At 46.9% G+C, this 22,841-nt stretch overlaps 1 protein-coding gene across 1 annotated transcript in view; it reads left to right on the forward strand.

Moving 5' to 3' along the window:
- Positions 1–22,841, forward strand: part of LOC147712256 (disintegrin and metalloproteinase domain-containing protein 9-like) — a 1,115,055-nt gene that overhangs the window by 518,478 nt on the left and 573,736 nt on the right. Inside the window, exon 13 of the mRNA XM_086922984.1 lies at positions 17,613–17,702. Within this exon, the coding sequence (XP_086779110.1) occupies positions 17,613–17,702 (90 nt within the window). The remainder of the gene's footprint in view (positions 1–17,612; positions 17,703–22,841) is intronic.

Below are 22,841 nucleotides of genomic sequence, written 5' to 3' on the forward strand. Positions count from 1 at the left end.
TCCTTGCGTCAGAAGAACCCTTGCAGCAGAGGTAATGTGTTGGTTCTTCTCAACTGCAAAGCAGAGGTGATGTGTTAGTTCCACTGGATTCACAAGTGGGTTAGCAGAGCACATTCAGTCCCACTTCCAGGGGTTCAGGTGACACCACTTGGCTGGGTAGGACTCATAGAAGGAAGAGTTCAGGTGCTGAGTTCAAGGTTGTTGGTGCCTTCTGTCCCTAAGGCTCTTAGTTTTGCCCTAAGTTGGCCGGGTATCCCCAGACGTGGGTCCCTTGCTCACTTTGCCACTGGATTCAAGCTAGCCTGGCTGATGAGAGGTGTTACCCCGAAACCAGTTCCAGGATGCTTGTTTCCGGTCCAGGTAAGACTTGGCGTGGCAGTTCGGGCTGGGCTGTTCCCATGAGGCACAGGGCAAAGACTGATTTGCATACAGCTGGGTCTGAACTGAGGTGGTGAAGTGAGCTAAAGAACGATGATGGATTCAACCCAGAACTGTCCATCATCGCCTTGTGTTTGCATTGTTCGCCCTAAGTTGGCGGGGTATGCCCAGACGTGGGTCTCTTTCTCACTTTGGCACTAGATTCAAGATAGCCTGGCTGATGAGGGATGTTACCCCGAAACCAGTCATACGATGCTTCCTGGCTTGGCAGTTCGGGCTGGACTGTTCCCATGAGGCACAGGTTCAAGACTGATTTGCATTTAGCTGGGTCTAAACTGGGGTGGCAAAGTGAGCTAAAGAATGATGATAGATTCAACTCCAAAGTGACTTAGGGTGAGTGTCTGAAAAGATTCAGCACTCCGTCCATCATCTCCCTGCCTCCTGGCAGGTCGCTCCACGCACTGCGCAGCTCCACCTGTTCGGCGCCAGTGCTCCCAGCCAGCTCCTGCCAGGAATCAAAGCCCGCTTAGGCTCTGCCCATCGTTGGTTCTTTTCGTGATTGTTACTGTATTGCTCTGTATAATTGTGTTACTGTATAACTGTACAAAGTTTTTGCTCCCCCACAGTCCCCCTGACCTCTGCTCTCCCTCGCCGCCCCCTCCCATCCCAGGTTCCCGCCGCTGCGTCCCCTGCGGCCCTGCCCCCTCCTCCCCCATTGGCCATCCCTCCCACCTCTCCATTTATTGCGGCCGCTCTGCGGCAGTGAGTGCAACCATCTCCCTGCCTCCTGGCAGGTGTATCCACGCACCGCGCAGCTCCACCTGTTCGGCGCCAGTGCTCCCAGCCAGCTCCTGCCACAGTTCGAAGCCCGCTTAGGCTCTGCTCATCGTTGGTTCTTTTCATGATTGTTACTGTATTGCTCTGTATAATTGTGTTACTGTATAACTGTACAAACGTTTTGCTCCTCCACTGTCCCCCAGACCTCTGCTCTCCCTCACCGCACCCTCCCATCCCCGGTTCCCGCCGCTGCGTCCCCTGCAGCCCGCCCCCTCGTCCCCCATTGGTCATCCCGCTCCTGCCTCCCAGCTGCACCTCCCTCCCACCTGTCCATTTATGGCGGCCACGCCGCAGCCGTGCAGTGAACGCGTGCAGCGAGCGCGCCTAAGGCAAGCCCGTCTGTGCCCGTCCGTACCTGGACCGCGCCCATCACCAGAACCCCAACGCCATTATGCCCGACTCCGCTACGATGCCAACACCCTCCACGCACTCAACCCGACGAAAAAACACCTGTTTCCGAGCCTCCCCGAAGCGCACCCATGGACCCTTCTCCTGCCGGAACTGTAGCTTCACTAGCATCCGGCCCACCAAACCTCCAACATAAGAACCCAACTACCTCAGATGCATCCTCCTCAACAACCGCTCCGCCCGCAAACACGCCATCGAACTCTGGGGCCTTCTCGACTCTACCTCCCCAGACGTTGCCTTCCTGACGGAGATTTGGCTGAATCCCACCTCAGCTCCCGACATCGCCATAGCCATCCCGGAAGACTACAAGATCACCCACAGGTACCGTACCAACGGCATTGGAGGACGAATCGCCATAGTCCATAGAAACACCCTCAGAGTCTTGATCAACCCTGACGACACCCTCAGCACCGCCGAACACATGCACTTCCGGATCCACACCGACACCAACAGCACACTGAGAGGAACCCTTGTCTACAAATCCCCCGTACCATGACCACAGTTCAGCAACTCCATCGCTTACTTCATCAGCATACACGCCCTGGCCTCTACAGACTACATCCTCCTCGGGGACCTGAACTTCAACCTAGAGAACAACAACGACATCAACTCCACCACCCTGATCGCCAACCTCGGACTTAGACAGCTCGTGACAACACCAATCCACACTGCCGGCTACACGCTGGACCCCATCTACACCGCAAGCCCCCATATCTCCTTTGACCACACCACTGAACCCCACTGGACGGACCACCACTGCATCCACTTCACCTTCAGGAAGCCCACCACGCACCACTGCACCCAACAAATGACCCGACTCTGCTGGAGCAAGGTCACAGAAGACCAGCTAACCAACACCCTCGCCCAGAGCCCGCCTGCCGACCCTGCGGACCCCAACACCGCCGCCCACAACCTTAGACAGCGGATCAACGACTGCGCCAACACCCTCGCCCCACTCAAGACACACTCCAACAACCACACCAGCAAGAAAGCCACCTGGTTCACCAAAGACCTCCTTGCCTCCAAACAAACCTGCCGAAAACTGGAGAAGAACTGGCTCCGCGAATGACCACTGGACGCCACCCGCAGACACCATCAACTCATCAGAACCGCCAAGAGGGCCTCCTACAAAGACCGCCTGGATAACAACGCACACAACAGCATAGAGCTCTTCAACATCGTGAAGGAACTGTCCAACCCCAGCTCCAACACCAATGATATCCCCCCTTCGCAAGAACTGTGTGATTCACCTTCCACCTCAAGATCGCCGACATCCACAACATCTTCAACACCACGATCGCCCCGACAACCACTGCCCCCACAACCACCACCAGCACCAACCGCCTTCTCTTCTGGACTAGCGTCAATGGCGAGGAAACCAGCGAGACCATGAACACCATCCACTCCGGATCACCACTGGACACATGCCCACACCGCATCTTCAACAAAGCCAGCACAGCCATCGCACCCAATCTTCGGAAAGTAATCAACACCTTCGAGACAGCAACCTTACCAGAAAGCTGGAAGCATGCCGAGATCAACGCCTTACTCAAAAAACCCAAGGTGGGCCCCAAGGACCTCAAGAACTTCCGACCCATCTCCCTGCTCCTGTTCCCGGCGAAGGTCACTAAGAAAATCGTCAACAAACAACTGACCCGCTTCCTTGAGGAGAACCACATCCTGGACCCATCCCAGTCTGGGTTCCACAGCAACCACAGCACCGAGACCGCCACGGATGATATCAGGACCTTGCTTGACAACAGAGAAACAGCAGCCCTCATCCTCTTGGACCTGTCAGCTGCCTTTGACATGGTCTGCCACCACAAACTACGCACACACCTATACGACGCCGGGATCCAAGAGAAGGCCCTGGACTGGACAACATCCTTCCTCTCCGGCAGAACTCAGAGCGTTCGCCTCCCCCCCTTCCGCTCCACGGCCACCAAAATCATCTGCGGCATACCCCAGGGCTCTTTCCTCAGCCCATCGCTGTTCAACATCTGCATGGCACTCCTCGCCCACGTCGCCCAACAGCACGACCTCAACAACATCTCCGACGACACCCAGCTGATCATATCCCCCACCAAAGACCTTACACCACCAAGACCAACCTCCACGAAGGAATGAAGGCCGTCACCGAATGGATGAGGAACAAAAGACTGAAGCTGAACTCGAACAAGTTGGAGGTCCTCATCATCGGCTCCACCCTCTCAGCCTGGGATGACTCTTGGTGGCCTGCAACCCTAGGAACTGCCCCGACACCCACTGACCACGCACGCAACCTAGAACTCCACCCTCTCCATGAACAAGCAGGTCAACGCCGTCTCCTCATCCTGCTTCAAAACCCTCCGAATGCTCTGCAGGATCTTCAAGTGGATCCCCACCAAGACAAGAAGAACAGTCACCCAGGCCCTCGACACCAGCAGGCTGGACTACAAAAACGCCATCTACGCAGGAACGTCGGCCAAGCTCCTGAGGCGATTACAGCGCATCCAGAAAGTGTCAGCACGTCTGATCTTCGACATCCCGTGCCGCAGCCACATCACACTCCACCTGAGAGACCTGCACTGGCTCGCCGTCAACAAGAGGATAACCTTCAAGCTCCTCATCCACGCACACAAAGCTCTCCACAAGACCGGCCCAGCATACTTCAACACTTGACTCAACTTCTACACTTCCACCCGTCAGCTCCGCTCCGCCAACCTCTCCCTCGCCACAGTCCCCCACATCCGAGGAGCAACCACCGGCGGCAGATCCTTCTCCCACCTCACCGCCAAGACCTGAAACACCCTCCCCACCAACCTACGTCAGATCCAGGACCTACTGGCCTTCAGGAGACTCCTCAAGACCTGGCTCTTCGATCACTAGCAGGACCCCCCACATCCCCAGCGCCTTGAGACCCTCACAGGTGTGTAGTGTGCTTTACAAGTGTTATGATTGATTGATTGATCTCATTGTGTTTGCTTTGTTCGCCCTAAGTTGGCAGGGTATGCCCAGACGTGGGTCCCTTGCTCAGTTTGCCACTGGATTCAAGCTAGCCTGCTGATGAGGGGTGTTACCCCGAAACTGGTCATAGGTTGCTTGTTTCTGGTCCAGGAAACACCTGGCTTGTCAGTTCAGGCTGGACTGTTCCCATGAGGCACAGGTTCAAGACTAATTTGCATTTAGCTGGGTCTGAAATGTGGTGGCGAAGTGAGCTAAAGAACGATGATCGATTCCACCCAGATCTGTGACTGGAGGTGAGTGTCTGAAAGGTTTCAGCACTCCGTCCATCATCTCCTTGTGTTTGCTTTGTTCACCCTAAGGCTCTAGTCAGGAAGCCCGTAAAGCAGCACTTGTAGTCATTTTGGGGTCCTGGGTTCAACAGATGCAGGGCCAATCCTTCCCATCCAGACAAGAGGGCAGTAAGCAGCAGTTCAGCAGAGCAAGTCAGCAGTCAAGCAAGGCAGTAGTCCACCAGGGCTGCAGGCTTGGAGAGAGGCAGTCCTTTCACCAGCACAACAGTACTTCTTCCTGGCAAAGTATCCAGAGGTTATTATTATTTTATTACCTGAACTATGCTAGTGTTTGTGTGTTGCCTGGGTGTTTTATTTTCCATAAATTAATTGCCCTGACCCAGGAACTTTATCCTCATCAGGGGGTCCTTGTTTTTCACATACAGGTTTTCAATTATATACATGCAATGACATGAATTGGTTACACAGACAACTACACTTTTACTAAAGATCCTCAACTCGAGCACTGTTCCTAGGGTGGGGAAATGTTGGGAGCCTATACAAGATCACATATATACAAAATTACATAACATATTTAAAATTTGATGGGCAAGCTATGGAGTAATGTCTTGATTTCCTGTCAGAGATAGTTGGTCACCAGTCCAAAAACAAGCCCCCTACAGCAAGTCATCGTAACAACTTCTGGGTTAAAGTAACTTGTAGTAAAGTCGCAATCGGGGTAGTGAATGCTTTGCAAGACTGGTCGTTGTTGAGATTGCGAAGTAAAGGAGGTTTCCCATGATTAATATTTCTGCTGGAGAGAGTTGTTTGTCTAGTTGCATATTTGACTCATCATAAAGTAGTACAGAGGGTTAATATGGCTGTTACAAAAATGTGTATGAAGTGTCAAAGAGCTGCTTGTAAACTGCATGGTATAGGCTAAAGAGGTAAGTTTTTTTCCTTATATTTCACTACACTAATGATGGTAAAAAGGGTTGGTTTGGGTAGAAATACATTCTTATTAGTAAAGACAACCCTAACCACTCCAGTACAGTTTAACCCCTAGACTTCTCCTGCAACCACTGGCTCAAATTAATCACTGGCAACACAGTCTGTTGCCTTCTGCTAGGGCTCTAAATGAGTTTCAGGTTAGAACTTTGAGGTATGAGTTCTGGCCTCAGCATTCAACCCCTTTATGAAAGTATAGCGGTTGGCACAAGCCACGATCCAAACCACCAGCTGCACAGGATTTAGGGCACAACAGAAAAACAGTTCACATAGATGATTTTATAGCTCCCAATACAAACTACAAGTAATATGTGTATTTGCCCATGTTTTATATTGCAGGACAAATATGTGATAGTATTTTTAAGGCACATTTAATTTGTTCTTAAAAAATTAACATACATGCTTTTTAAAATTGGATGAATATATTGAACCACATTCTGCATGCAAAGCAAATAAAGACAGCATCAGCTTTACAACTACTTCATTTAAATAAAAACTGTCCTGCGTTTTCATTTTTTCTTTGTTTTGGAATTGAAACGTAGAAGACCAAAAGGTTCTGATTTAAATATCCATTTGCCTTTTGGAAAATGATACAAATGGCTCGTGCCTTTGCGTTCTCAAATATGGAAGGCCTCAAGGTATCTCGATTTCAAACTTATGACAATAAGCAGCAAGAGCCTAACGCCAATAATGGTCTCACTCTCTAGTTTTGTTACCTGCTTGCGATGGGTGATAGCTGGTCACTGCAGGGTAATGATACAGTGTTGGCTGGTGCCATAATTAATCCATGCAGGGCAGGAGAGATTTGCCTATCATATATATGTCTGTTTTCTTCATTGTCTCTGTCTAATAAAACTTCCTAAATTGTGTTTTTTCATCTCTCATCGATTTTCACAGCTCTATCTGTTATCCCAAGCTACTATATCTTTTATACCCCAAATGCTTCATAGTTGTCTCCCTCTGCCTTTAATCTACGTCTGTTCTTTATTGATTGCCATTACTGTCACCCACAGTCAATATTTTCCACCAATTTCTGCCACACTGTCTAAAGTATCACACTTAGGGGGTCATTAGGATCTCGGACGGACTTGAGTCCGTCTGCGACCCCTGAGGAGGAGGGAACGTCCACAGGGGCTGCCCCGTTCCCTCCGTGCAGATTAGGATGTGACCGCCAGGGTGGCGGTCACATCCCCTATCTTTAACATTGCGGTGGGTGCAGCTTCAAGCGGTGGCTGCTGCTTTGTGCACGCAAATGCAGGGGGGTACCATAGGTACCCCCCATGTGCACCCCCCAACCCCCCTTCACCCAAGGGGCCCGCAACGGGCCCCCGAAGTGAATGTCCGTATGCTTTTCCACGGCGGAAAAGCCGCCGTGGAAAAGCATGACATTTACACCATCCTAATATGGCTGGCAGTGTCTGATAGACACCGCCAGCCATGCTATTGCTTTTCCGCCGTGGTCGGAAGCCGACCACGGCAGAAAAGCTGCAGACGGAATCCCAGACCCACCGCCATCCTAATCTGGCGGTGGGTCTTTTGAGGCTCCGCAGAGGATTCTCTGCATCCTCCGGGACGGCGGTAACTTCCGCCGGCCCGGAGGATGCGGAGAATCCTCCATCGTAATCGGCCTCTATGTCTCTTGGTTCTCTCTCTCACACATCCTCCACTCTTTATCGATTTGCACATGTTCTAAAACTCCTTGTCTCTCACTTTTACAAGTTTTCTCACACATTCTCCTTATCTCCTTCAGTTCCGCCTATCACAGCTCAGTTTTGAAATGTGTTCTCTCACACTGTGTCATTCTTTAAATCACGAATTTCAGATCCCACATTATAGTTACCTCAGTACTGTACTCTCTTCACCCCTCCTCTCTATCCCTTTCTGCATTACTTGCTTCGTTTGCTCCACTTCTAGCCTCTTCTGATCACTTGTAGCTCTTGGTTTTCCCCCTCCCTCTTTCACTCTCTGACCCTTCTCTCTTTTCTCTCCTTCGCTCCCTCACTTCCTGCCAACTGTCACTCTATTTCTTTTACTCCCTAAATTCCTGCTCTTACTTTTAATTTTTCTCTCTCTTTCCAACTCTCTGTTGTATTTCCATGTCCCCTCTGTCTCTCATTTGTACAATGCATGGCTACATTTGTCTACTCTCTGTCTTGTTCTCCATATGCCTAACTACCTACCTCTTTTCATTTTTATTTAACCCTTGTAGGGAGAAATGAACAGCATGCTAAATAAAACATAACCTACCTAACTGTACCCTGCTACACACATTCGTCAAGTGTATTATGACAAAATTGTTGTTTTTCAACACTTTCATTTACAATGTCTGTTTCTCACTTTTTCTTTCTCCTTCGGTACTTTCTACTCTTCCTTCTTTCTTCTCTTACCTATGCCTTTATGTCCACCTCACTCCTCTTGTTCTTTATTGTCCTATCCTCGCGGGGGCTGCGGAGGCCTTTGTTACGCCCCTGACCTCAGCCACGCAACAGTGCACTCTTAAGAAAAGAAATGCAGAAAGTCAACAAGCACGACATGTGCTTTCAGGATTCTGAAAACACACGTTGTGTTAGTTAACAGTCTGCATTAATTGTCCTAATGGTGCGCGGTTGTTGGGCTGATGTGGGCCTTTGCGATAGTATTCGTGTTAATTGCAGCGCCATTGTGCTGTGCAATTAAAATGAATACTATTTCAAAGGTCCACATCAGCCCCGCAACAGCGCACTCTTAAGAAAACAAATGCAGAAAGTTAACCAACACGACGTGTGTTTTCAGAATCCTCAAAGCAGACGTCGTGCTTTAGATTTACTGCATTAATTTTCCTAATGGTGCGCGGCTGTGGGGCTGATGTGGGCCTTTGAGATAGTATTTGTGTTAATTGCAGAGCACAATGGTGCTGCAATTAACACGAATACTATCAAAGCCCTACATCAGCCCAAACCACGCACCATTAGGAAAATTAATGCAGCAAGTGAATGCCAGCCCTCACTAACCCCACAGGCGGTAAGGTAGACACTCACCTACCACTCCCTCTTGTCACCATCCCGCAACCAGGAAATGACCGTATTTCGCGCCGCTCGCGTTTTAAAAGCGGCGGCGCGAACGGTCTTTCAGGGGATCTGTGCGCGCTAAATCCAGGACTCTGCGCGCTCCGGCTCACAACGTTATTGGGAACAGTGATGCCCAGTCACGTGGCCCAGAGGCAGCCTACAGTCACTAAGTAAGGCAGGAAATTGGCAATTATCTAAAAGTGGCATTTTCAAAATTGTAATTTAAAATCTGACTTCACCATTGGAGAGGATTTTTAATTGCAATTTTAAAGACACCAAACCTGAACTGGTCACCTGAACCAATTTGGAAGTTACAGCATATTAAAGGTAATAAGGTAACTCCAATGGTATCCTATGGGAGAGGTAGGCCTTGCAGTAGTGAAAACGAAGGAAACCGTTTTTCACTACCTGGACATGTGAAACTTCAAACAACATGTCCTACTTTTTAAATACACTGCACCCTGCCCTCTGGACTTCCCAGGGCCTACCCTAGGGGAGACATATATGTATTAAAAAGGAAGGGTTAGGCCTGGCAATATGTTTTTTTGCCAGGTCAAATTGGCAGTTTAAAACTGTGCACACAGGCTGCAATGCCACGCCTGAGACAGGTTTGCAAGGTTACTTAAGTGGGGGGCCCAACACGTACTGCACGCTCACTAGTAGCATTTAATTTACAGGCCCTGGTTACATGTAGTACTACTTTACTTAGAACTTACAAGTAAATTAAATATGGCAATTGGGTGCAAGCCAATTCTACCAAATTTAGATGAGGGAGTAAAATCACTTTAGCTCTGGTTAGCAGTGGTAAAGTCCTAAGGCCAACAGAAACAAACTCAGCAAAAAAGTAGAGGGTAAAGACAAAACGTTTGGGGCCTACCATGCAGAGAGGGCCAGGTCCAACAGTTACCCATTTTGTAGTGTCTCTCTATGTAACGGGCCTGATTCACAAACTGCATTTTGTAGAGCATATAGTAGGACTACAGTGTACCACAGTACTACTTCTTATTTAGTACAACATAAAATTCACAAACCTACAAGTGTAAATCTTCGCCTCCACCTCTCCTGTCTTTTTTATGAGGAGATCCTCACACATGAAAGTACACTACTTAGTAATAAACGTGCAAGCAACCGGGGGCTGGCTGAAAAACGGGGCAGACCTACTACTATTGAGCTGTCATCAATTATGTCATAGAACATGCCAGGAGTGATAACATATGTGAGGTCATAGGCAGTGCATAGCAGGGGCACAAGTTATTGTAATCTCTGCTAACTATAACGGGTACATTTCTGTGTTTTTTTTAGTTCCAAACGTTAATGTTGTCACTGACATATTCACCCCAATGAATTTCTAAGTTTTTTAAAAAAAAAGAGATCTTTTCCTCACACTTAACTATATTGTTACTTAAACCTTTTGTTTTTTACAGTGAATTTCTAGGATTTTTTAATGTAAAGTAATATTTTATTAAAATACGTCAGGCCCGGCCCTGATGCAAAGACCCCACAAGGAGCCAACCCAAAGCTGTGCACAGCCTTTTGTTGCAGGCAGACCCTGCATGCAACTTCCCAGAGGCAGCCACCAAAAGGCAGCCAACCCCACTCCACGCACAGCCTTTGGTCGTGCCTGGCATTGGGTAGGCTGCAGCGCCAATCTTGCCATGCTGCCAAGTCCCTGCAGGCAAGCCCATGCTATGCACAGCCTTTGGCCATGCACCCCAGGGTATTGGCAATGTGGTGGCTTGCCACCAGGTCCTGTGGCTAAACAGCAGTGAGCAGTGTAGAGCTGGACTTCAGGCCCGGATTACCCCATCCTCTGGGGCCACTATGTATATATTAAGGAGAGGGGTTGTGTAGTCCGGCCCTTAATTGGCCCCAGGGATCCCATCCCCAGGGCTAGGGGGAACGTGGACCCCTCTCCAAGCCTTTAAAGGCCCTGCGTATCCCATCTCTGTTGGCCAAATACAGTTAAACAGGGGAGGAGGGCGTACAGCCCCTCCATGGGCCTAATACCTCGGGGAACGCATCCCCTAGTGTCAAATACATTTAGAAAAGGGGAGTGAGCCAACCGAGCTCCATCAACAAGCCATCTCAGGCCCCGGGCCAAACCTAATATAAAATGGGAGATGCCCTGCGGCCCCCTCCCCGAGCCTTATTATGCATTTATAAAGAGGAGGGGGCAGCATGGCCCCCATCCTCAAGCCTGAGGACCGCATCTCCTGGGACCATCTGATTTTTCAAAAGGGGAAGGGGGCCCCTACCCAAGCCTAATTTGCCCCCTATCCCCTGCAGCCTCAATTTTAAATAGTTTGGTACCCTGGTGTCCACCTGGAGAACCCACCAAGCAGATGTTGGGGGCTGTGGAGGAAGACCCAGACCCCCTGCTGTCCTGAGTGGCTTCTGCATGGTACGTGAGGCTGCATTGTTCCCTCCCGGAAGGAGCAGCTATTTATGCTGCTCCCTTCAGGTGGGAGCAATATCTTGTTCTGTATTCCTGCTCTCTTCTGTGTGGGAAGGGAAACAGATCACACGTCTTCTCCCAGCGGTAGGAGCCTTTTTAAAATATCTCACCCCCTGGGAGCAGACTTTGTGTTTGCTCCTGTTTAGCAGGAGATTCAAAAATGCTCACACCAGATGGGAGCAAACACATTTCCCTGCCTGCTCCGGTGCAGGCAAGAGAACTACTGTGTGTGAAGCTCATGGGGAGCTGCCCACTATGACCATAGGCGACATAACATTAATGTCTGCTGCTTGCATAGTTCTAGACATCAAAATGCTAATAATAAGGCTCAGGGAAGAAGCCATATGGCCCCCTCCCCATTAAAAAAAAGGCCCACATGGGATGGGGTCCCCAGGGTCTAACAACGCTCGGTGAGGGCACGTGACCTCCTCTCCTTTATAATATATGGGTCCTGGGGTATGATGTCCCCAGGGTGAGAATAGGTTTGGGTAGTTGGGCCATGTGGCCCTCTTCTCTAAAAAAAAGGCCCTGGGGGGGGGTTGGCTGTCTTTGGGGGAATTGGCAACAGGTCATGGTCGCAGGTCAGGCCTTGTGGGCAACCCCCCACTGCTCACAGACAAAGGCCATACGCAGCGTGTAGTTGGCTGCATGCGAGGAATTGGCCAGGCCCTGTGGCTAACCCCCTGCCATTCTTTACAGAACACACTGCACGGCCTGGAGTTGGCTGCATGTCGGGGATTGGCCACAGGTTGGATTAAACTATGGTAATTCAATATTACTTTACAACAACAAAAAAGAATTTCACTGAAAAAAATCTAAGGTTCAAGTAATGGTATAGTTAGGTAAAACATACAGTAACAATTTTGCGTTGTAAACTCCCGTAACAATATCTCGTGCCCTTAGGTAAGTATAATTCACGCCCTCACCATTCTCTTCGAATTACCCTACATATTAGATCACTCATGATATCTTCTTTGACATCATTGATAATATCACTGTGTATGGCAGGGGCCAACCGAGAAACAAAATGGCGCCCGCAACCTTCCTTTCAGGCTGTGGCTACCCACCCAGGACCACGCTTTGCCCCTGGATCTATGGATCCCATGCAGGTGAATTTGCATAGTTTCCACATCTTTAGATATCTATATTTTTCTTTCTTTAATTACTCCAAATCTACGGAACAGATTTACACCAATTTAGAAAAAGCATTCTTTCTAGACAAAGATCTAGCTTTCTGCCAAATTTGGTGTAATTCTTTTCAGCAGTTCAGGCTGTAGTCGGTGTTAAATAACTCCCATAGACATAACATGGGGAAAGCGTGTTTTGGGTTCCCCCTTTTTTCACTGCCCTGCCTTGACGTATCTCCCCTAGACTTTCAACCCAGCAGATGCACAAAAAAGGGGACTTTTTTGAAAATGTTATGAAGATTCGTCAAGTTGTGCCAAAGTTATTGGCAAAACAAAAAAGCTGGTCCTAACTATAACTACCTACTGGTGACCGCCACTAGGTATTTAGGTCTGCTTTTCCATAGAAAAAGCTCTTTTTGGTTTACTATAACTATTGCCCTGTTTGATGAATCTTCACAAAACATTCCCAAAAAAAAGTTCAACCACCTCAGCTCCTTCCTGGAAAGTTTTGGGGTAGTCCATCAAGCACGGGCCAAGAAAAAGGTGGCATCCCAAAAGGCAAACACCCCATGCATTACCATAGACTTCTTTAGGACGAGCTACAGCCAATACAGTATGGTGGGTGCCCTGGGTGGGCACCAGGTCATCAACCTTTAATGGTGCTGGGCCCCTGGAAATGGGGTCCCGGGACTGAAATTGGCCTGGGGACGGGGGCTGAATGCTCCCTTCCCCATAGAAAGTGCAGCAGGCCCCAAGGATGGGCTCCCTTGGGCTGAAATCGACCCGGGATGGGAAGCTGCATGCTGTCTCTCCAAAACAAGCATGCCTGGCCTCAGGGGAGTGGGTCTCTGGGGCAAAAATATGCCCGGGGAGGAGGGTCCTTTCCACTCTGTATAATGTGCTGGTCCCTGGGTCTGAAATCGTCTCTGGGAGGGGCATGCGCAAACAAGCATGCCGAGCCCTGGGGAATGGGGCTCTCGGGGGCCAACATCAGGACAGAGAAGGGGGCCATGTGCCCCCTCTCCCAAACAAGCATCCTGGGACAACATGCCACTGTTTAAATATTCATGCCGGACTACACTGCATCCAAGGTTCGCTGGGGCATTATTGTCATTTTTAATACTTATTCATTGGGTTGATTTACTGTACCACAAATCTCCCGATTTAGTAATATTGATATTCCATCATATTGATAATTTAGAGACTCCTTCTTCATTATAGAAATATAACGTTAGTAATAGCCCTGATGAAGTCTGTGGCTTATACCACTAAAGACGAAACACGTGTTGTCGGCTAGGATTGTTTACTAAGAACTACAATACAATAAAGGAAGATAATAAGACCATCTCGACCGTGATTTATTAAAGAACTTTACTTACCTTTGCTACAAGCTCAGGATATACCTTGTGTTTTGACCATACATGGTACAGACCTTTGGTTGATGGTGAATAGCCATCACCTTATCCTTAGAGCTACCCATATTGTGATCTCAGATTTTGCCCCAACTCTGCGCAACTTTCACCCAGCCATCCTTTCTATATTGTAAAGCATCCTGGGAACCTGGGAATACCCGGGTAGGAGGGCCGCATGACCCCCCTCCACCAAACAAGCATGCTGGGCCCTGGGATGGGGTCCCTGGAGCCAAAATTGGTCCGGGGAGGAGGGCTGCTTGCCCCCTCCCCAAACAAGCACACCTGGCCATGAGGGATGGGGTCCCTGGGGCTGAAATCAGCCTGGGTAGGGGACCCCATGTTCCCTTAGCAAATGAGCATGGCAGGCCCCCAGGAATGAGGTCTTGGGGCCAAAATGGTCCCCTGGAGGGGGCTGCATGACCCCTTCCCCTAAACAAGCATGCCGGGCTTTGGGGATGGGGTCCCTGGGGCCAAAATTGGTCCAGGGGGGCCACGTGCTCCCTCCCCAAACAAGTACTCCCAGCCCGGTGGGGGGAGGATGTGGTCCCTAGTGCTGAAATCGGCCGTTGTCACTCCTCTCCAAACAACCATGCTGGGCCCCGGGGGATGCATATACATATGGTAATTAAGTTTCTACTTTACGTTAAAAAAAACTAGAACTTTACTGAAAATAACAAAGTTTAAAGTAACGTATAGTTACGTATGATAAAAAGATCTGTTTTTTTAAACAACTTTAGAAATTCACTGAATAAAATAAAGGTTAAAGTAAAGTTATAGTTAGTGAATATGTCAGTAATAAAGTTAACATTTTGAACTAAATAAACACAGAAATTCACAAGTTATATTCAGCTGCACTAACTTGAACTTTTACCCCTCCTTACACTACTTATGACCTCACATATGACAACACTATGCAGTGTACTATGCAGTGATTAATTGGAGCTGGTGGTTTTCAGTGCTCAGCGACATCGTGGGCTGTTTGCCTAATTTAGAGTGAGCAAAAAAACTGTTGTTTACTAATTCAATATACTTCAAAAATTGCTAATACCTGCCGCGCATGCTAATCCTATAGCTTTGGGGGGCTGAAATAGTCTGAACTGTCACACTTTTTGGAGTGTGATGGTTAGTAGCTGGTTTAGTACTGTCTTTGGTAGCCTAGCAGGTGCAATGGGTGGTGTAGGATGCAGTGGCATCCTGTGATGAGGCCCCTGGCACATCATTTTTTACAAATTCAGAACTGGTACCATGGCATAATTTATGACATCACTGATGTCATGTCAAATGACATTGATGACAGCACTGATGACATCATCCAAGCTTTGCTTGCCCGCATATTGGTCTATGAATTACTGTGACATTAGAGGCCTGACAGAAAATACAAAATAGCTCAGAAGAATATCAGCCATCATTACTGTCATCACAGATAAAACTCCATTAGGTGTAGAAAGCATGCATTGTGTGCAACATTGACCCTATACATACACTTTACAGCTAGCATTTTTCACATTAATAATCAACCACAGATATAAGGGAAACCCTCATTGAGTATGGTGTTCAATCTGTATACAAGTGTTCAGAGAAAGACAAGTTCCTAAAAATAGAAAAAAATCTGTTCCAAAACAAATGACCTACTACGGACTGCTTTTAGCTGTATCAAACACCTCAGAACTCACTGAACCTAAATTGAGAAATGAAGTTGAGATCTGGGACCTGTAAACAGTTCTTACTCTATGGAAAGAGTTTACTTTATACCACACTGTTTGCAAACAGTAAAACAGTAAAACTTTCATAAGAAGCACACCACAAGGTATTAAAAAGTATCTACTGAGAACATTGTACACTGTATGCAACAGTTGTCAAAAAGACAAACATCCTTCTATCTGCACCTTTTATACTGACATGAAAACTTTACAAATAGCCCATCTTCTCAAGCAAAGCAAACACATGTATATAGGTTAGCACCTGGTGCACACAGCCTTCTAAGTTATGTAGAAATTGTCATGCTGACACAATTATGTCTAATAACTCAAGCCTGTTTACAAAAGTTAGTATCTAATACGTAGAATCTTACTCCTGTTGAAAACTTTTTCTGCAGAACACAAAACTTGTGTGGAACATAATGAACAAAAGTCAATGGTCACCTGCATGCAGAGTTACTTTTGAATACAAAGATTTATAACATGTTTCATACCTCTACACCCCTGTGGTGCATTAGGAGCAGATATGTGTTGTAAAGACGTACACCCATTAACAGGACCAATGCAGTACAACATTGGGTAAAAAAATAATATGGAACTTACCTGCCACTATGTAAACTATAAAAAAAAACTAGCACACACTCATTGGACGATGTCATCAATGATGTCAGTTAAGATGTCATCAGTGATGTCATAAATTATGTCATAGAATATGTAATGAATGATGTGATATGTGAGATCATAAGCAATGCATAGCAGGGGCGAAACTTATAGTTAGCGCGGTTAACTCTAACTGGTGAATTTCTGTGGTTTGGTTTGGTTTGGTTCAAAACATTAATGTTATCGTTGAGATATTCACCTAACTATAATGGTACCTTAACCTCTTGTTTTCTTCAGTAAATAAACACACACACAGTGCAGCAGCATTCTTGTCAATGTAATTAAGGTTAAGACTTCCATCGGGACATCACTAATACATTTGTTCCTTCACCAATGTTTCTCTCTCTTGGACTGTTCCAAATATAATGCAGCATTTCCAATGGTGTGGGTGGGGGGGGGGTCATAAGTGTAGCATTGGTTCCAACAGTAACATTGCCCTATGAAAATTCTGTAGAATAAATAAGGTAGGGCAAACAGTAGATGAGAGGTGATTCTGCCTAACAGGCAGTGGCTTGCTTTTATGGGTGTCAAGGCTCCTCCCTCCTTGTTCTTTCCACATTTTGTATTATACGAGTGTTGAATAATGATCTATTGTTCATGCTGGTATGATAAAAAAAATATTTGTGACCTCTGCCTGATGGCTTGAGCAGGTGCATAAAGGTGACTGCCCCTTCCATCAGAGATATTTAGAGGGTTAGGGGAGACACAGCCTTGCCCTCTTTAACCTGTAATGACTCTGGTTTACCCCATTAGTGATGTACTGCAGCGTCAGTGGTACCGACAACCCTTGGCACCTCAAGCATAAGTCCTGCAGTGCCCAGGGTTAGTTGTCAATCAAGCTGTCACCTCATTCTCTCCCATCTCTTCACAGGGCAGGGTGGGATGGAGACCTCTACTGAGCCCACCTTATCATGGTACAAGATGGGAAAGGGTGACATCATAAAGCAAGAAGTTGACAGCTGGGGCCTACTCATCATTGCTCAGACTTCAATTTTCATTTTACTGTTTCGTTCCTGTTGGTGGAAAGAAGTTACGTTCCTGTCCCAAAGGCCTACTAGGCAACTAAAAAGGACCTGTGCGGACAGCTGAAAACAAGAAATCCACTTGCACCCATTGATGTTCTTTTATAGGAGTATAGGAATCCTGATTTACTGCCTTTTTATCACTTAAGAATGAAAACACCATACTGCAACACTTTCATCACCCTAGCGGATGTCAAACTCTTTTCTCTATATGTACATGCACAAATATGCAGGAGCATACTAACCCTGCTGTAACTTCTTTCTCACAATAGGTTATAAACATTACGTTATGTGAGAATCCACAGCAATGAATACATTTTGCTATGTTTGCCTCTTTCTTCTCTAGGAATGTAAGAATCCCTGCTGCCAAGCTGCGACCTGCACACTGACGTCAGGTTCACAATGTGCGCATGGCCTCTGCTGTGATAACTGCAAGGTAAAACATTTTTCACCACTGTTTGATTGCACTGAACGTGAACGTATATGTATAACAACGTTTGTGTACCACTGGCATTGCCTTTAAGCAAGATCATCCTAAAGCATGATGAAACTCCAATTGGGTCATTACTTCCTGGAACTCTTCATTACTCCGGTTTTCCCTTCCTTGTCACAGTCCTTACTTCTCCCCTTTCAGGCACCACTTTTCCAGAGTCAATTATTTTTATATAAAAATTCTCTTAATTATCCCCAGTGGAGGAGGGTGGATCACATGAATAGGAATAAGGAAGGGTGAATCTGAGTAATGTGTGTTACCAGTAACGTATTTAAGCATTATCTCTTCACCCAACCCCCAAACTAGTCATCAATTCACCTAGGATATATCATGAGGATATACTGCAGCAGTAAATCTCAACTATGGTATCAAAAGCACACCAGTTTACGAGCTTTCCAACTGCATATATGTTATTTTATTTTGATTTGTATAGAACACTAATCAGCCAAGAGGGTATCTAGGTGCTTCGGGCAGGTGTGTGGGTTTGTGGTTTTCAAGGTGTTTATAGGAAGAGCCAGGTCTTCAGCTTCTTGTGGAACTCAAGAAGTGTTAAGGGGGGTTGTTCCATGTGTTCAGTGTGATGTAGGAGAATGAGCGACCTTCAGTTTTGCTTTTGCTGATGGAGGGAATGTGTGAGTGAGACAGAGATTACGTTTTTGGTGGTTTGGTGAAGTGTATACAGATGTTCAGGTATTCTGATCCTGTGTTGTGTAGGGCTTTGTATGTGTGCTGGAAAAGTTTAAATTGGCTGCACTTGTGAATGGGGACCAGTGAAGCTTCCAGAGGTGTTTTCTGCTGTGGATGTGGAATGGGAGGTCAAGTATGAGTCTTGCAGTGGTAGTCTGGAGTCTGTGTAGGAGATGTTTGGAAATTCCGGCATACAGAGAGTTGTGGTAGCCCAGCCTGCTGATGATGAGTGCTTGCATGAAGGTACACCTGGCGTTCTGAGGCATCCATCTGAAGATTTTTCGCAGCTAGCGTAGGATGTGGAAGCAGGAGGTGCACACTGCGTTGACTTGAGCTGTCATGAATAGCTTGTCATCTAGGATGAGCCCTAGATTTCTTACGTCATCTGTGGGAATCGCTGTTGGTCCTAGCTCCGATGGCTACCAGGTTGAAAACAATTGGGAGGTCTTGCTGCCAAAGACCAGTACTTCTGTTTTGTTGGGGAAGAGCTGCAGGAAGTTGGTTCTCATTCAGGGCTAGATGTAGGTAATTCCCATTTACAGACTCTTAAATACCGAATTTTACTGATTCAGTATTTAAGAGTCTGTAAATGGGAAGGGGGCAGATTTAGGTAATTTTAAAATCTGAATTACCGAATCTGTAAAATTCGGTATTTACCGATTCTGTAAATACAGAATCGGTATTTCCCATTGATTCCTATGGGCTTTGAAGCCCATAGGAATCAATGGGAAATACCAATTCTGTATTTACAGAATCGGTAAATACCGAATCCTGCAAGGGTGCAGGGGGTGTCAGTTTGACACCCTCTAGCACCCCAAGTACAGGCTTGTGTGCAATGTGGCACACATACATGCCCTAAGGGCATGTCTGTGTGTCACATTGCACAGGTGTGTATGCACAGATGTGCATGCACACCTGAATTCGGTATTTTACCACACAATAGGATTAAGGGCCTGTGGCACTGTAAACTGTGCCACCTACATTTGTAATTACAGAAACGGTATATTTACCGATTCGGTAATTTACCGAATCGGTAATTTTACCGAATCGGTAAATATACCGATTCTGTATTTTTCAGCCCCCTACATCTGAAAACCCTAATACCGGTCGGAAACGGCCGAAATCGGCCGTTTCCAACCGTTATTAGGGCTCCTACATCTGGCCCTCAGTCTGCTACCATGGTCATGCAGTTGGTGAAGTTGGCTATGGTTGTTTTGTCTGTAAGGGAGAGAAAGAGTTGGGTGTCATCAGCGCAGGAGATACCAGTGATGTCTTGTGATCAGATGATATTGGTGCCATGTATATGTTGAAAAGATTGGAGTTTGCCCTGATCCCTGTGGGACTCTGCATATCAATTTCTTGGTCTCTGATGTTACAGATGAAAGCAGGACCCTTTGGGTTCTTCGCGTAAGGAAAGAACAGATCCATTTGAGAGCGGAGCCTTGTATGCTAATCTTTTGGAGTCTTCTGACAAGGGTGTTATGGGAGAGAGTGTTGAAGGCCAAAGAGAGGTCGAGCAGGATGATGGCTTCTATTCTCCTCAGTCCTGGATGATTTATTGTCTTTGGTGACCGCGATGAGTGCTGTTTCGGTGCTGTGGTTCTTTCTAAATCCTGATTGAGTGTTCTCTAGAAGATGGAGAAGTTCGAGGTGGGTTCTGAGTTGCTTGTTGATGGCCTCCTCAATCACTTCCACTGGACAGAGAAGCAGGGAGATGGGTTGGAGGTTGCTCAGTTGATTCGGATCAGCTGTGGGCTTCTTGAGGATGGCGTTGATTTCTGCAAGTTTTCATTTATCCGGGTGAGTGGCGTTCATGATGGAGGTGTTAATCATGTGGGTCAGGGTAGTGCTGATCGGAGATGTTCCGAGGTTGTAGATGTGATGGGGGTATGGGTCCATAACAATCTTCATGCACAAACATTTGTAGTCCTGGGAGAGGATTCTAGATCTGTTTTCCAATCTCCTCTTCAAAATCCAGTCCAGTAGCTATAGTGCTACCAATGCCAAGGGTGTAAACCAACGTTGAGACTACTCTCAATGTGTCAGGGTATGACTCCTTCAACTTTAGGCCCTGAAGTGATTGTACCTCCAACATATCCACATGCCTCACTACCCATGTTGTACTGTATGAGTAAGTCATATTCTCCCCAGTACCTGATAGCTCTTGTTAGGGAGCTATCAAAGCATCTACAGAGGATACATTGGAGTTAACCTTGTATAGTATCATGAAAAACATCCACAAATTAGGAACACCTGGCCCTGTGGTATAAACAGTATAACCAAGCAAAAATAGAGGTTTGCACCAAACCCCTGTGCCCAAACTTCATCCTCATCATCATCATCATCATCATTATTATCATTGTTGTTATATTTTATGTTATTATTTCATGATTTTCTTTTTTTTATAAGTATTTTTATTAACATTTTCTTTAATACATAACCCATAAATCCATTGTAAGAGATCATTGTGAATCAGAGAGCGACAACCCATAATGTGCCAACCATGGCTTCCATATTATCCAGAACTTTTTGGGGCAGCCCCATGCTTTATATGTTGTCTTTTCCCCCAACATATACATATCCATACTTTTTTCCCACTCCGTCAGGGACGGGATCGCCACCGCCCCCCATGCCTTGGCCAAGTCACGTTTCGCAACCACCAATCCCAATTGAAGTAAGGTTAACTTTGGTTTAGGGAGATCAATGTCAGTAGATATCCCCAAAAATACGAACTGCAAACTAAATGGTACCGTCTCCCCCAGGACTGCCCCCAACCTTCCCAGCATACTGGCCCAATACTGTTGAATCCGTGGGCAGTCCCACACCGTGTGAAAAAATGTACCCTGCGACACTCCACATCTCAAAAGTCTAATGTTTCCGCCCTCCCTATACGATGTAGTCGTGCCCTATCATAATACGCTCTGTGCAGGTATTTAAATTGTATCAGTCGGAGCCTGGATTTAATGGCCACCTCACATGGGTGCATCAGTGCCATTTCACCTATCTAGGTCTTCCATCTCACCTAACTCTGCTTCCCATTTTGCCCTCAACTTCTGTAGATTGTCCGGCTTATTGTTAATTATCGTCCTATAGGTCCATGAAACCGCTTTCTCTACAATTTCTCCCATTAGTAGTCGCCCCTCCAGCGGCGCATATTCTGGAATGTCATTAGTGTCTAGGTGTTGTGCTCGCCAGGCATGGGTCAGCTGCAGGTACTTGTAGTGTTACGTCTCGCTCATGTCATATTCAGCGTGTAGGTGTGAGAATGTTACCAGGTCTTTACGGTGTATTATATCTTTAAGTTGTGAAGTTGTGAAATGCCTAGTTGGTCCTATTGTTGGAAACCTCGGAGTTTTATAATTTATTGAAGCCGGGTGCCGACCCAAAGAGCAGTTTCCCTAGTGATCCGGCCATCCCACTTCATTTGTCATTCTGCTTGTTTCCAGGCTGTTATAACAATCCGTGTCGCAGTCAGGAGTCGAGTTGCCCCCTTCCCTCCATATAAGTAGTGTGTGTGAGGGCATTTGGCAAACTGCATGCGTTCAAGTACATATATGGGGTGATCTCTTTCTGCATGCTGCCACTCATTCATTACCACTAGGTGGGCCAGTAGTACGCCCGAAGGTCAGGCAACGAAATACCTCCACTGTATTGGTTATGTTGCAGTGTCGCCAATGCTATCCTAGGCGGCTTCCCCTCCCAGATAAATCTGTGCAACAGATCATCAATTTTATTGAATGCCTCGACCGGTATGAACTGGTAGGTATTTTGCAATATGTAAGGAAATTTGGGGAGCACTATCATTTTATACAGTGCTGCCCTGCCCAACAACGTTAGCGGTAGAGACCCCCACCTTTTGACATCCGCTTGAAACTCCCTGAGCACCCTATAAAGATTGCATTCCAGTACCCTTGCTGCATTGGTGGTAACATAAATACCTAAATACTTGAAGCCCTCTCGGGCCAACTGAAGGTGACTGTGGCCAAGAGCCTGGTCTTTACTCTTACCTAGTGGATATATGTACGATTTCTCCCAATTAATTTTGTACCCATCATGAATACCATAAGTCTCGCAGCTATCCATAATTGAGGGAATCGTCCTCTCTGGGTTTGTAACGTACATCAAGATGTCGTCTGCATGTAAGGATATGCGTTCATCCGTTTCTACATCTCCTCTACTCCTAAATCCCGTGATGTCCGGGTGCAGTCGGATCACACAGGCAAGTGGTTCCAACACCATGACGAAGAGCAGGGACGACAAGTGGCAACCCTGTCGGGTGCCTCTACCTATTGGGAATTCCCATGATATAACTCCATTGACTCTAACCCTAGCCACCGGTCTCTCGTAAAGCACAGCGATCCAGCGCCTGAATACTGGACCAATTCCAAATTCTTC

The sequence above is a fragment of the Lissotriton vulgaris genome, chromosome 5 (assembly GCF_964263255.1).
Source record: "Lissotriton vulgaris chromosome 5, aLisVul1.2, whole genome shotgun sequence".
NCBI classification, from domain to species: Eukaryota; Metazoa; Chordata; class Amphibia; order Caudata; family Salamandridae; genus Lissotriton; species Lissotriton vulgaris.